At 42.2% G+C, this 14,224-nt stretch overlaps 1 protein-coding gene across 4 annotated transcripts in view; it reads left to right on the top strand.

The window, feature by feature from the left end:
• Positions 1 to 14,224, top strand: part of HMBOX1 (homeobox containing 1) — a 78,052-nt gene that overhangs the window by 38,209 nt on the left and 25,619 nt on the right. For all 4 annotated transcript variants that reach the window (XM_075201195.1, XM_075201192.1, XM_075201193.1 and 1 more), the window contains exon 3: positions 12,483 to 12,959. In XM_075201195.1, the coding sequence (XP_075057296.1) occupies positions 12,483 to 12,959 (477 nt within the window). The remainder of the gene's footprint in view (positions 1 to 12,482; positions 12,960 to 14,224) is intronic.

The following is a 14,224-nucleotide window of genomic DNA, read 5'->3' on the forward strand; positions in this document are numbered from 1 at the left end:
GTGAGCGCAGTCACACAGTCTATGTAGCAGGTTAGTGTGTGATTGGATGGTGATGTCACACAGTCTATGTAGCAGGTTAGTGTGTGATTGGATGGTGATGTCACACAGTGAGCGCAGTCACACAGTCTATGTAGCAGGTTAGTGTGTGATTGGATGGTGATGTGATCTCTATCAGGTTTAGGATGACCTCCTGTTTGGGGTATGTGAACACTTGAAGATGAAAGCACTCTATAGTGAGGACGTACAGTGTCCAAGAACCATGTGTTGAAGCCCTAGAATACACTGATGACCACCACTGGTGTAAACCTTTACATCCCCGTATAACAGCACTGGTTAAAATATAATCACGTTGCTCAGTTTTCCTCCATAAGAATAGTCACATGTGACTGTGCTGAATCCAGCAGTAATGAGGACATTGGATAAGATCCATAACCCACTTGGATTGCATTCTGGTCGCCTCCATGCCTGCTAAATCTGCACTTAATCATTTACTTTCTACACTATGTGGGTTAGTAACTGGGAATACATCGGACAATTCCTCTTTATATATACTAGTTTTCTTGCTCAAATTAATATCCTAAATACTTTCCTTCAAACTGTTCCTGGTTTTGGCAGTGAGAAAAACCTGCCCTACCTCCTGTTCTACCTGGAGCCCATTGTCCTGTGCCTAAGGGTGGCACTGCCTATTGTGCCATCATAGGATTTACCCCTGGACAGCACTCGTGAATGTGAAGTTTGCCAATTCCAGCAGTAATAGGAGGACCAAGGAAAAGCTCCATTATCTGGATTACATTCCAAACGTTTAATTTTACTGAGTGTTCCTTTAAGATCCTCTGAAAGTAAATAATAAAACAATGGTCTCTGCACTTAGAATACAGGGACACTGTACCAAGTGAAGATATGTAATACCTTATTACTGCAATACTCCATTCATTATGGACCGGTTTTGTGTTGCTGTCTCACCTTGTTATTTAGCTCTTGTACAGTCATTGCTCTTATATGGGAGGAGGGTAATCAGGCCACCTTCCCAGCCGTTTATCTCCTCCTGGATTCCATTTGTCTACGCTGAGTTCATGTTATCTGGGGTTAATTATGTTCTCCTATTTGTGCTTTGCCATGCTGTGTAGTTAGTAATGATTCGTCTGTAACTAATTGGGAGTGATACCATCTAAATGCTTTCCCTAACTACAGTGCATATTAAAACTTTAAAATGTCATGATCTTTTTCCTTAAAACAGTCACGTTTCTTCCTAGATGTCCCTCATGTGATAAAAACACTAGTAAGCATTATTCTGTAGATCAGTGGTCAGGGAACAGGGGTAAATTTCCCCAAATGGGGTAAAAATGAAATTCCTGGGGGTGATGCTGCCGATTCACATGCTGTCAGTTGGATTGTAGACCCCTTTAAATGTGAAATTGCTGTTGTACCAGAAGAGCCTCAAGGGTTGGTAGAGGCACTTCTTGAGCTTCGATGCAATAATGAAGCACGTATTGCATTTGAAAACAAAGCAGATCTGTCATATTTTTGGATGTCAACGGCTGCAAAGGCATCAAAATTGCACATGAGGAGGAAGTCAAAATGTTGCTGCATTTTGCAACAACCTACCTTTGTGAACAAGGATTTTCCACTCTAACGAACATAAAAACAAAGCCAAGAAATCGATTGGACGCTGAAGACTGCATCCAAATTGCTCTGACATCAAAATGCCCCAATATTGATGCTCTCGTATCAAAAATGAAGCAACATAATTTCTCCAAAACCTGAAGTTTTGAAGTTGAAGCTTTCAAATAAATTTTGAATAGATTCAATAAAATTTTGAATTCCAATAATTAATAATATATGATTTCCTTCCTTTCAAACCAAGGGGGTAACGTCGGCGTATCTAAATATATTTGGGGGTTAAAGGTAAAGAAGTTCCCTGACCCCTGTTTTAGAGAGAGAACAGCTCCTGTGGACCTAGGCTTGGGCAATATGCCCAATATTATTTATTAAGGGCTATGTTTCATAGAAAAATATACTTTTAAATACCTGACGAGATTCTTTTGAATTGAATGGGTCCAACATTATCTGTCCTATGTTCTCAATGATGTTTGTTTTTTTTAAAAAAAACAAACAATAGAAAAACAAATTGCTTAGCAAGGTGGAGCTTCTCTGTCTCGCATGACTCAAGTAATGCAGAAACTTGACTGACAGTCTTCTAGGTAACCTATATAAAATGTTCGGTTCAAGTGGGGCATCTGAATTCCAGTTGTGAGTAAGAAATCACTACAACACTTTATTTCAGGCCAAGGATGCATTGGACAGGCAGGAAGACCGAGCTGCGCGTTAAATCTCTGTTCTTCAAAGATGCAAATTACATTACAATTGTCTTACATTTTTCTTGAGTATTGATTTTTTCCAGTCTACATAAAGCAAGCAATTAAACCGGGATACAACTGCAACTCTTTATAATGTGTGAATCCGGCTTGAAGTGAAGAAAGCTCTCTCTGCTTCAGCACGGGGATGATTTGATTCCTAGTTTTGTTACTGTGAGCAGCTGGTGTGAAATTTAGGCTGTTACTGATTATTAGCCGGGAATATTTATATTTTGATATTGTGCTCTTCTTCCTTCCCTTTTTGTCAATTTTTTTCCCCATTGCTCATTCATTTTTGGTTTCTTTATCTTGGTGTCTTCATAAAACTGTTGTTCATATACAGGTTTGAATCGCCAGCTTCCTAATGTCGCATAATAAACTCCTGGCTAACTCTAAATGTTTTCTTCTTTGCTAAATATTTTCTTCTTTGTATTTGTGTAATGTAATTCTTAGGAGATCGATGTAGACAAATATAATCTGTCATAGGACTGTTTAGTCTCTATGCTGGTGCCATGGTTTCTTCTCTCCATCTGTACACATCCCTTTTTTGCTCTGTGAATTCTCCTGTCAGTCTCACTCCTGGGAACGTGGCCTAATGTCAGGAATGTGTTATGGATTTGGGGGCAGGGGCGCTGCGTACAGGGGTATGAACGAAAAGTGAGCGGTCACAGAGGTAGCTTTACCAGTTAATTCCCAAGGTTAGGAAGGCGATTGCCTTAGGAAAATATTTTTCTATGTGGTAGTGCAGCTTTACGTGGCCCAAAGCCATGTCCGAGAGCAGACACAACACCTCTTAGTTTGCGGATACCCTGCACAGAGGGATAGCCTAAAAAAAAGGTTAAGCACATAAATATTGGAGGTTAGTGGTGTGTTTCTACCAATATAATGTAATGCACTTCAGTAGATCTGTGACCTCTAGTTCTCTACTTTTGGGAATTCTACATAACGGAAGGGAAGAGGGCGATTCCTTGTGAGGAACCCCTGGGATTGGAAGTAGATGTACATCAGTTACACTCCTTACTGGTGTTGTAGTAGATGCAGCTTCTTATGTAGACCGTAATTCTGGATCTCCATCCTGAGGTCCAACCAGACTGTGCTACTCAACAGAAGTCCAGGATATAATGGACCTATTATGAGCTTTTGCTTAAATGTCTTTGCATGTTTCCGAGTTGTAAGTTCCCTCGTCAGGAGAACAAAATCTTCTTTTTATATTATTTGTCTCCTTGCAGTTCCAAAATGCATAGACATTGGCTGAAATCATTGATCCAGAACTATTATTCCTGTCCTCCAAACGGATCTTCATGCATGTACCTTTATGTCTACTCTGCTGGGTATTTAAGTATACGTATATCATCATCATCATCATCACCATCATCATCACCATCATCAACATTTATGTAGCACCAGCAAATTCCGTAGCGCTGTACAATTGGGGTAAAACAGACACAGAGGTAAGAGAGCTACTCACATGCTTTCAATCTGTAGGACAAAGGGAATTGGATACATGAGGTTAAGTTTACATAATACTTTTTGGTCCAGCCAGATTACAAGGTAAAAGTGATTTGTATGCTATATGATCCAGTCACACAGCAATGTTGGTCTGGGATCAGAGGGTTGTTGTCTTGTGTGAACTGTGTAAAGGGTGTTAATAGGATAACCTAGGGAGATCAAGAAGGTAGTTGAGGAATATTATAAGTTTTCCTGAAGAGGTGGGTTTTCATAGAAAGCTTTAAGGTTTGAAGACTAGAGGAAAGTCTTGTGGTGCAAGGGAGGGAATTCCATAAAGTTTTTGAGCCTGAAAAAAGTCCTGAATATGTGAATGGGAGGATGTAAGGAGTCTAGAGGAGAGACGCAGTGTGACAGGATGGACCGCCTATGCCACCCTGTCTGTTGTTGCTGGGAACCGGATGGGCTTACTCTGCCACCGTTTCCTTTCTTTATCCCAAATGCGCCCTCTAAACGCAGTAGGAGGGGCTTAAGCTGCCGCCACCACTGGACTCCTTACCGGCATCCAGAACCACGTTCCTTCTGGGTAACTGACGCTGCTAGGGTACCCCGTTGCTGGTGTACCTGGGCTGGTTCCCCTGACCTCTTCCTATAGATCAGGGTTGCTGTGGATGGATCCCCCTGGCTTATCACACTGGCCAGAGCTGCTGGGTAGCGGGCAGAGAGGTGGTACTGGAAAGCTGGGTCCAAACCTCAGAACAATTGGGAACGGATTAGAGTTGGGTCTAATCTGTAGGTCACAGGAATTTCAGCACGGAAGAAGTTGTCAAGCAGGTGTTTGAAGCAAGTGATGTTTATTTGCACAAGTGCCCTGATGAGGACAGTTCACACCGGTTTAAGGTACCAGTGATCAAGATGTCAGAAGAAACAAGAATTTTTTTTAATAGAATACAGAGTCTTTTTTTTTATACACATTTGGAGACTTGTCTTAGCAGGAGGTAATCCGTCTTCCTGTCCCTTTAACCAATCTGGCTTGATTCATGCAGCCTGCACATAAAACAACCCAGAGAGTTTAACACCTTTTAATATTACTGCTAGTGGCAGGGGCGAGTATACTCAACCTCCCCCCCATCCATGAGCTGCCAGAGAGAGGTGCCTTACTGTCTGAGGGTGGTTATTTATCTTTTAAATCTCCCACCTAAACTGACTTCCAGGGACTGGGCTCTGCTTCCTGGACGAATATAGTACCAGGGAAGAGCAGCCAGATCCCGGGGCAGCAGTCCCTGCCCTGTCGCTAGTTGAAGCTCTTTGAGCTCCAGCTAGGGGCTTAGCTTCCTGGGACCCCCAGGAGGCGCTGCACCTCCTGGGCCAATTTCATTCCAGGGGGCTGATTGCTAAGCCTCTCTGGCAGCCACTGAAGTTGGCTGCCGGGGGGGGGGGGGGGGGGTGAAGGGGATCCAGGGCTGCCACAGCACAGGGTAAATGCCTTTTATTTTACACATACACACTTTATGCATTTACACTTAAAATACACATATACATTTAATACACAGTTACACTAACGGCGCCGGTTCTTTATCGGCGCCTATATACAGATATTTCCATTAATTTATTTGAACATTCCCCGCAATACATTTGTATGCTCGCCGGGGTTTATTCCCTGTAGTGCTGCAGCGCTGGGTATCCCTTCCCAGCGCTGCAGCGCACATTTTAAAATACATTTTTATTTACAATAAAATATTTTTAGTAATAACGTTTCACGCGGCGCCTAGCGCCGGTGATTAACCCCTTCGCTGCCTGGTATTAACCCTCCTGGCGCCGGAGTTCATTTCAAGATGACCGGCTGGTACTCTGGGGAGCCGCAAGGAACATACACACAACATTTTTTCCCCCAGCACACTGCTATAGCCAGCAACAGATCTGCCATTTCTACTGTAGATAAAAATGCAAAAGTCTTTGTTGCACACATTTGCAAATGTATGTTTAAGCCATCCGCCACGCCAAGGCGCTTTTGCTAATAGGGTGGTCCTACTCTAAACAATGAGAGTCCCATATATTTGGGCCACACATATGTGTTTTTAAATTGAGAGCCAACTTACCAAAGAGGTACCCCAGAAGCCTCCAAACAGCAATTCAGTGCCAGTACCCCCTGTCAGCTACTGACACCAACATGCCTCTCAGACAAATACAAAAGTGGAAGCTGCTCGAATCAATTTATAGGCCATAACAGGTGCTTGAAATAGTATATGCTAGAGTCCGTTTTGTCCTGTGTCCTGCTCAGGCTGTGCGCAAATGGGAAGTATTTCTAATGGTGGTCAATTTACCAGAGCTACAAAAATATAAGGGTCCAGTGAGGCTCATCTTACTCTCTCCCCGCATATTAGGCCTAGGCTCCTATAATTTGATAATTATTACGGTACTTTTTTTAAAAGAACAAAACATCTTTTGATGTTTTCTTTTTTTGAAGTTGTTCACGTTTTACATATATTTGTTACAATATTGATTTGCCGTTTACAATAAAGCTTGTTTTATAGAAAGAGATAATACACCCCCTCATGTGGTAACGTGCCTAGTATAGCCCATTCAGCTGTGAAGGGTCAGTAATTAGCCAGTTCTTCTCTTGTATAGCACCACATCGGGATCAGTAGTTCTGACTTTTGATCGCACAGACAGTAAGGATCCATTACATAATACATTATTAGTCCAAACATAATTATACAAACAGCAGATATCTACTAATGAACAGTTTGCCCATAGATAACTTGCAGATCAAGTAAATGACAGGCTAAGGAGTAAGCATGCTGGTAATGAAAAGTGTGAAGTAGGCCTGGGCTGAAGAAGAGAGGGCTAGTGGAGAGGGTCTAGAGGTACAGAGGGTGATGGGATAGTAGAAGGAGAGCACGAGGAAAGAGTACCCTGCTCATGAGCGCTTACTTGCTAAATGGAAGAGGAAACCACAAATAGGGTGGCACTGAGTGGGGGAGTGGAGGTGATAGCAGAGGCAAAAAAGTTAGGAGGAGAGCTGATGGGCTTGTGTAAAGAGGTGAGCTTTATGGGCACACTTGAAGCCTTGGAGAGTAGAGGCTAAGCTGATAGAGTGAGAGATTGTTCCACAGGTGGCAGTGGGAAGAGGTAATCCGTGTGGTAGCGAGGCAGCGGCCGTTGGCATAGCGGAGGGGACAGGAAGGATTAGGGGTAGAGATGAGGTTTGACACTTGGGGAGAGGAGAGGATTGGCTGGGGACTTTGTAGGTGAGGAGTTCAAATTTAATTCTATAGGACACAGGGAGCCGATGTAGTGATTGACATGGAGGGACAGCAGAGAGAGAGCGGTGGGAGAGAAAGATGAGGTGGGCAGTGGCATTGGGGATAGACTGAAGACGGACAAGGTGTGATCTGACTAGGTAGATAGGAGGAGGTTACAGTAATCAAACAAACATTCACAAGATTGACAATAGGACTGTGAAAGAATATGAGGAGCGTATGGGACAGATAGACCCATCGCTCTGAGGCGAAATTAATCTCAGAGTCTACTTAGTGAAAATATGAACAGATAAATATAAAAATGTGACAAATACTGACTCACAATAAGAAAATAATTTATTCTCCCTTTAAGCCTTGTTTACTGCTATAGATCTCCGAATCTCCCAGAGGTCAAACGGGAAGAGCAGGAGGGGCGTGACGTCTGAATTCACGGAATTATGGCCCTGTGACGAAAAGATGCATTTACTATGGGGGGGAGGGGGGTGACACGATTTACCGCTAATCGCATCATTGAGGCCCATTTCAATAGGAGAAAGATGGGAGAGCTGCCTGTAATTCCGGAGGGTAGGCTAGTATAGTGATACTTCCATAGCACATAGTGCAATTTCCCGTTTTATATTTCAGTTCCCGTGAGCTTTAAAAGATTATGGGAAACTTCATGAGCTCCTAAAGTTCTAGAAACACTGATTTCTTTCCATATATTTTATTCAAGGATGTTTGAATAATAAAATAAACGTAATGTTAGAATTAAAAGGATATTCACTTTAAATGGTTTAACCATGAAATATAGTTGCTAGGACAATAGACATCCAGGGCTTACATCTGTTTGGAATAAAACAATCATTTCTAGGTGGTTGTTTGAAAGAAAGATTCATTAAAACCTTTACAAACATTTGGGTTGGGGGGGGGGGGCGCTCCTATACATGTTATACAATGTTTATCTTTTGGCCTTTGGTGTGTAATATTGGTTGTTCATTATCAGAAGTGTATTCTTTTCTCCATCTCTTTTCATTGCAAAGTAATCATGAAGCCCTCATTAATCAAACAAAGCCGCATGTATACATTGCTTGTGACAACGCAATAAATCTTTTCCCTAATAAAGGGCTTTAGGGTTAGCGCATAGTTCTGCCAGCGTCTCCAGCCCCTTGGCACAAATACATTTTGGGGCATATTCAATTCCGATCCCGATCCGCAGTATCGCGCCGGAACGGCCGCGAACCTAATCCGCGGTACCGCAATAACGTGGATTTTCGGCTGCGTACGAAAATCTGCATTATTACGGTACCGTATTACCGGCAGCACTGCGCATTTTCCGCGGTAACGCCAGTTACCGCGGATCGGAATTGAATATGCCCCTTTGTGTCTTAACTGAATGAATTGCAATGCTCCTAACTGCCATAAACTCGCTCTTTCAGGGATAAACTTTGTGTCGTCTTTTCTTCTCTTACTCCTAAAATATTTGGTAACTGCTTGTAAAGTACCTTTTTGCCCTCGAATAATTCTCTGTGCGTTTATTTCACCTCGTATTACGGAGCTAAATAACGTTAATTTGCTTTATAAGCCAGTAAATGAACTCCCGATTAACACAGTCATGTAGGCGAATCACAAATCTGACAGATTGTTCTGGTCCCTATTTTGTAGAGTCGCTTTTATTCCTTATGGCTTTGCCAATGGTTCTGTGCCCCCCCCCCCCCCCCCCCCCCCCCCCCCCCCCCCCCCCCCCCCCCCCGGGAGTGATCAGGGGAAATATTTCAAGATGCTGTCTAGGTGATTATTTCTTTATTAGTCCTCCGTCAGTGCAACACAATATGGCCCGGGGATGGGGGGGGGGGGGGGGGGGGCGGAGATTTGCAGGAGGGGATGTTCCTGTATCGCTTGAAATCTAGAGTGTGATTTATCTTGTACGATAACGGATGGATACAATTACAACTGAGAGGAGAGCACCTTAGCGTAGCTGCATATCTGATGCAGAAGTATCCAGATATCTAGGTTACAATGTATATATGATAAGTAATGTAGCTTCCTTCACTTGGTTCACCTTAGTGCATCTGCGCAATGGAATGGAACCAGTGCTAATCCATTATGGTTTTTATGGCCCTTTACAAATATGCTTCTTTCAAATTGCCACGCTACAGAAGACCTATAAGGGCCCCTAATCCCAAAATTGAACATTTCAGAAATGAAACATGAAGGTAAAATACCTAATTTAGTTACTACGCTGATATTCCACTGCTGCTCTGTTAAACAGTATTAGTATTACAAGTTTAATAGTTTGTTTTTTTCCTCCCTACTCCTAAAGCCACATCCTTAGGCCAGTGTTCTGGCACAGGTCAAAAAGCTGAAATTTCAGTCCGTAAAGCTGAAGTAAACAAAAAGAAGAAAAAAAATAACTGGATCTTAAAGGTGCACCGTGTAGTATTGGGTCTCTTATTTTAAATGCACATGTACCAAGTAATTGGAATAAAACATAACTGTTATTAATAAAAGATGAAAGGTTTGATTCTAAAAAGCAGCGAAATATAAAGGTGAAAATAAAGTGTTTTAAAACTTGCCGTGCATGACTCTTATTCCTTACTTCTATATAATAATAGAACACCTTGGGCTAGATTTACTAAGCTGCGGGTTTGAAAAAGTGGGGATGTTGCCTATAGCAACCAATCAGATTCTAGCTTTCATTTATTTAGTACTTTCTATAAAATGACAGCGAGAATTTGATTGGTTGCTATAGGCAACATCCCCACTTTTTCAAACCCGCAGCTTAGTAAATCTAGCCCATTATCTTAAATGATCAGATTAGGGGGAGTCAATTTACATAAATATGTTGATATTCCAGTAATATTGTCCCATATCAGTAATTACTATAGGAAATATATTGGTTTTGCCTTGACAAAGCTTAACAGCGAAACGTGCGTTGGCGTTCTGTGCTATGCATGACTAATCCATTATCAGATATATACTTAGTTTGAATTAGCACCTTTATCAGCTCTTGGTAAGATACTGCACAAACCCCAAACAAGAAAACTTGTCGGGTAGTTAGCAATTAACTCCCAGTCACCAAATGTCTGTTTATCCTTCTGAAGCCAGACTACGGCTATTGTCTCCGCAACCTGTTTAACAACTAAGTTATGCCAATGTTCTGATTATCTACTTGCACCCTGTGGATACTATTTGTTTATTCCCATCAGTATTCTGATAGGAGAACTAAGCAATAGTAGCTTTATTACGATTTAAGCAGCTGACAACTTGTCATGTCAGCTGGATCTGAAGCCAATCGGCTATAATTAACCAGTGTGACTGCAGCTGCAGCAGTAACATTATACTGGTTGCTTAAACCATATCCGAAAAGGATTATAATCGATTTTGAACCAATATATTTTTTCCAGTAATTACGGATATGGGACAATATTACTGGACTATCAATATATTTATGTAAATTTTTGCTTATGTGGAGGTTGACTCCCCCTACGCTGATCATTTAAGATAAGGTGTTCTATTATATATAAAAGAGGAATAAGAGTCATGCACGGCAAGTTTTAAAACACTTTGTTTTCACTTTTAATTGATGATTTGGTTACTGGATGGTAGCACCTCAATAATAGAATGGCTGCAACATATGTAGAAATGTTGAAAACATGATACAGATAAAATGTGTAAACAGATGTGTAGTTTGTGTGTCTAACTCATACTTGCCAACTTTTCCTCGTTGGCTTCAGAGAGATCCCGGGGGAGGTGGGGGGTGGGGCTTGATGAATTGCATCATTTTGGCCCCACCCCCTAGACAATTGTCACAATTTTGGGCAATTACAGCAGGGGGCTAAGATGACGCGATATTTGTGTCATTAAGCACCCCCCCCCCCACACACACACACACACTTATCTATTGCGGGGGCGAGAACTGGGAGGTTGCCCTGCTCTCCCGGGAGCCCTCCCAGAAATGCGGGAGTCTCCTGGACATTCCCGGAGAGTAGGCAACTATGCGTTAAAGAAAAGCAGCTAATGAATCTCTAGAGACTGAAGTGTCTTTTACATTTCTGTCTCCATTACTGAAGTCATGTTGTCTTACCTGTCAGTCTTTGATTAAATCTTGGTCTCCATGAAAATGGCCACCTCCATAGATATCAATACATGGACATAGGACACAATTTCTGAACTGTGTCATCCTGCCACAGATGGTGAAGCCAACCACGTCTTGTACTGGCTCAGCATCAGGGAGAATGCCAGACTCTTCAGGGAGTGAGGGAGATCACCCCTAGTTCAGGGAGTCTCCCTGACATTCAGGGAGAGTTGGCAAGTATGGTCTAACTAGTGCGACTGTATCCTCTTCTTCCTGAGTAAAGCGGAAGTGACAGGTCTGTCCCTGCCCATGTGTGTGAAACTACACATTGCATTCTGCAGGCTGCTGACTCAGGTAGGCAAGCACCCCCCCTTCCTTAACAAAAAAGATGGGAACAGGTGCATGAGGGACATATTTAATTTAGTCTAACGGTGTTGAATAATATAGATTACATAACCAAAGTGTTTAATCACATCATTTGGTGTACCACTGTCAGATCATGGCTTTTGTTTGCTGTTTGCATTCTTTGTTCTGTAATAGCTTTCCTAGGATGACTAGGCTGAGACGTGTAGTCAAAATTATTTTATACAGTAATACATAGGGACAATTGAAATTTGATTAGAAATTGTGTAAAGAAATTAAATTAAGAACTACAGTCACAACTAAAAAAAAAACATTTTGGGTCAAGTACAAATAGTTAAAATACCAAGTGCTACTTGCCTAATAAACTCCGTTAGCTGGATCCGCAGGGTACCCCGATGGGTTTCACGCTTATGCCCCCCACTCTCTGCTTCCTGCTTGAATGAAGCTAAGCGGGTGTAGATACCCCTTCCCTTGAAATTTACATTTAGGTCAGTGTCTTTCTTTTTTTTTTTTTTTGCCTTAAAAATGTTACGAGGATCCAAATTTCAAGTTATGGTGGCTGCACGCTGTCCTAGATTTTGGGCACTTAAGCACAGATTTGTTAATTGTTTATGAGCCACTTTGGTTGAAGTAGAGCCTTAAAGAGCAGATTGTTAATGTTTGTTACAGCCTCTGACCCTCTACCACCACAACCTGGTCCCGGTAAACGCACCCAGTCTGCTCCAGAAGTTCAGTGATGGTCCAGAAGTAAGATGTTGAAGTTGGTGGTTGTTGACACCGTTTAGTAGTTTACTGTAGAATTCCAGACTGTGATGATTTTGTATTGGGGGATCTTTAATATCTGACCTGTATATGGCCAACAACAAGAAACGCTGTACAGCAGGTTGTTTATTAAATATACGATCGTCCAGAGAATCACATGTGCTGTTTAGATAACTTGGCTGTGAGGTCTTTGTTCGTATCTTGTAACTAACTGTCCTCCACTTGTGTTCTGATTTGCAGTCTGCCAGAAACCATGTCACATTATACAGATGAACCTAGATTTACCATAGAGCAGATCGATCTGCTCCAGCGCCTACGACGCACCGGAATGACCAAACATGAAATCCTCCACGCGCTGGAGACGTTAGACCGCCTAGACCAGGAACACAGCGACAAGTTCGGAAGGAGGTCCACCTACGGAAGCGGCTCTTACAACAACAGTACCAACAACGTCCCTGCATCTTCCTCCACTGCCACCGCCTCCACACAGACCCTCCACTGTGGCATGTCCCCTTCACCCAGCAACAGCTGTGACACCTCACCGCAACCTTGCCCTACCAATCAGAACGGGAGAGAGAGCAACGAGAGGCTCCCAACATCCAACGGCAAGCTATCTCCAACGCGCTACCACACCAACAGCATCGGAGGACGGTCGTACAGCTTCGAGGCTTCAGAAGAAGATCTAGATGTAGACGACAAGGTCGAAGAGTTGATGAGGTCAGTTATAATGTGCTCATATAATAGATTTAAAGGATCTACAGAGAGAACATTTAATAGCTGCCCCTTGTCAGCAAACATGTTGTGTCTTTGACTGTAAAGAGGTTTCCTAAATGTTTAAGCGGATGCACTGACCAGGCCAGTACTAAAATCATATAAATCTGTGCTTGGCTCCGTTGTCTTTCTATTTTCTAACGTGTATGGTTAATGTCTGGCCTGTGTTGGCCTAATTTGTTGTTCCTTGTTTGGACACTTGCCTAAAAAGAAGCCATGGATCCGTGTAGATTTATTCCTAATTGTGTTTTGTTTCCCAAATTAGCTTTATTGCTTTTGACAACATGGTTGGACCTCAGCGACTTCAGTTAGTTGTGCCAGGTTCCGCATGCGTAGATGTCATTCATTTCATAGGAGTGTACTGGCATGAGGACTCGGTGAGCAGATGAAATAATGTCTGTGATGGATGTTTTTTTGGTACGGACTGAATGTCTCTTGGTGAGGTGACGGCAAGCTGGGGCTTTGTCTGGCATCAGTTACATGAAATTCTTAGACGACGTAGCAGCTTGATGGATGTTGGTTTGTAGGCCTCTGTTTTAGGTGATGCGAATTCTGTATTCTCCTTTATGTTAATTTTCTGAAATGAACAGGCTATATACGGTATTGACTTACCTTGAATTGTGGGCAGCCTTCTCTTACCAAGCTACTCACCTGCCAGTGGACTTGCATACAATATGTCAATGCAGCTGGAACGGTCATTAAACCCTGACGCATTAGACTAATCACTGACCATGTTGGTGGACTTGGAGGAAAATCCTAAAGTTACCTTATTCTAGGGATGAGCGATTTATAGACATTTCTCAGTGGCGAGCTAGCGTTAGTGTCCGGCAAAAGCTTAAGTGACTCCAGTTGGTTTTTCAGGGCATGGAATATTTTTGGGGCAATATCTTACCGTTTCTGACACATCGCCCACAGATATATTTGCACTCCCAAAATGCAGACATTTACATTTTGTTTTTTGTTTTCAGTTTTATTTATTGCAGCCTTTTTAACTCCATAAATGAATAAACCGTTAATAAAGTTCACATTTCTTTCCAACTAGCCTTGTAAATGGGGAATAACATTGCTTTTAACATTCTTATTTTACATAGTGTAATACTTTCTGGTTTTATGCCTTATAAAGAAAGGGAGCATACGTAATACAAATAAATAAAGCAGTAATTACACATAATGAGCAAGTTAAACAGCCGTCCTCCATGCAGACATTTTAC

This window comes from Mixophyes fleayi, chromosome 3, assembly GCF_038048845.1.
Source record: "Mixophyes fleayi isolate aMixFle1 chromosome 3, aMixFle1.hap1, whole genome shotgun sequence".
Taxonomy (NCBI): domain Eukaryota; kingdom Metazoa; phylum Chordata; class Amphibia; order Anura; family Limnodynastidae; genus Mixophyes; species Mixophyes fleayi.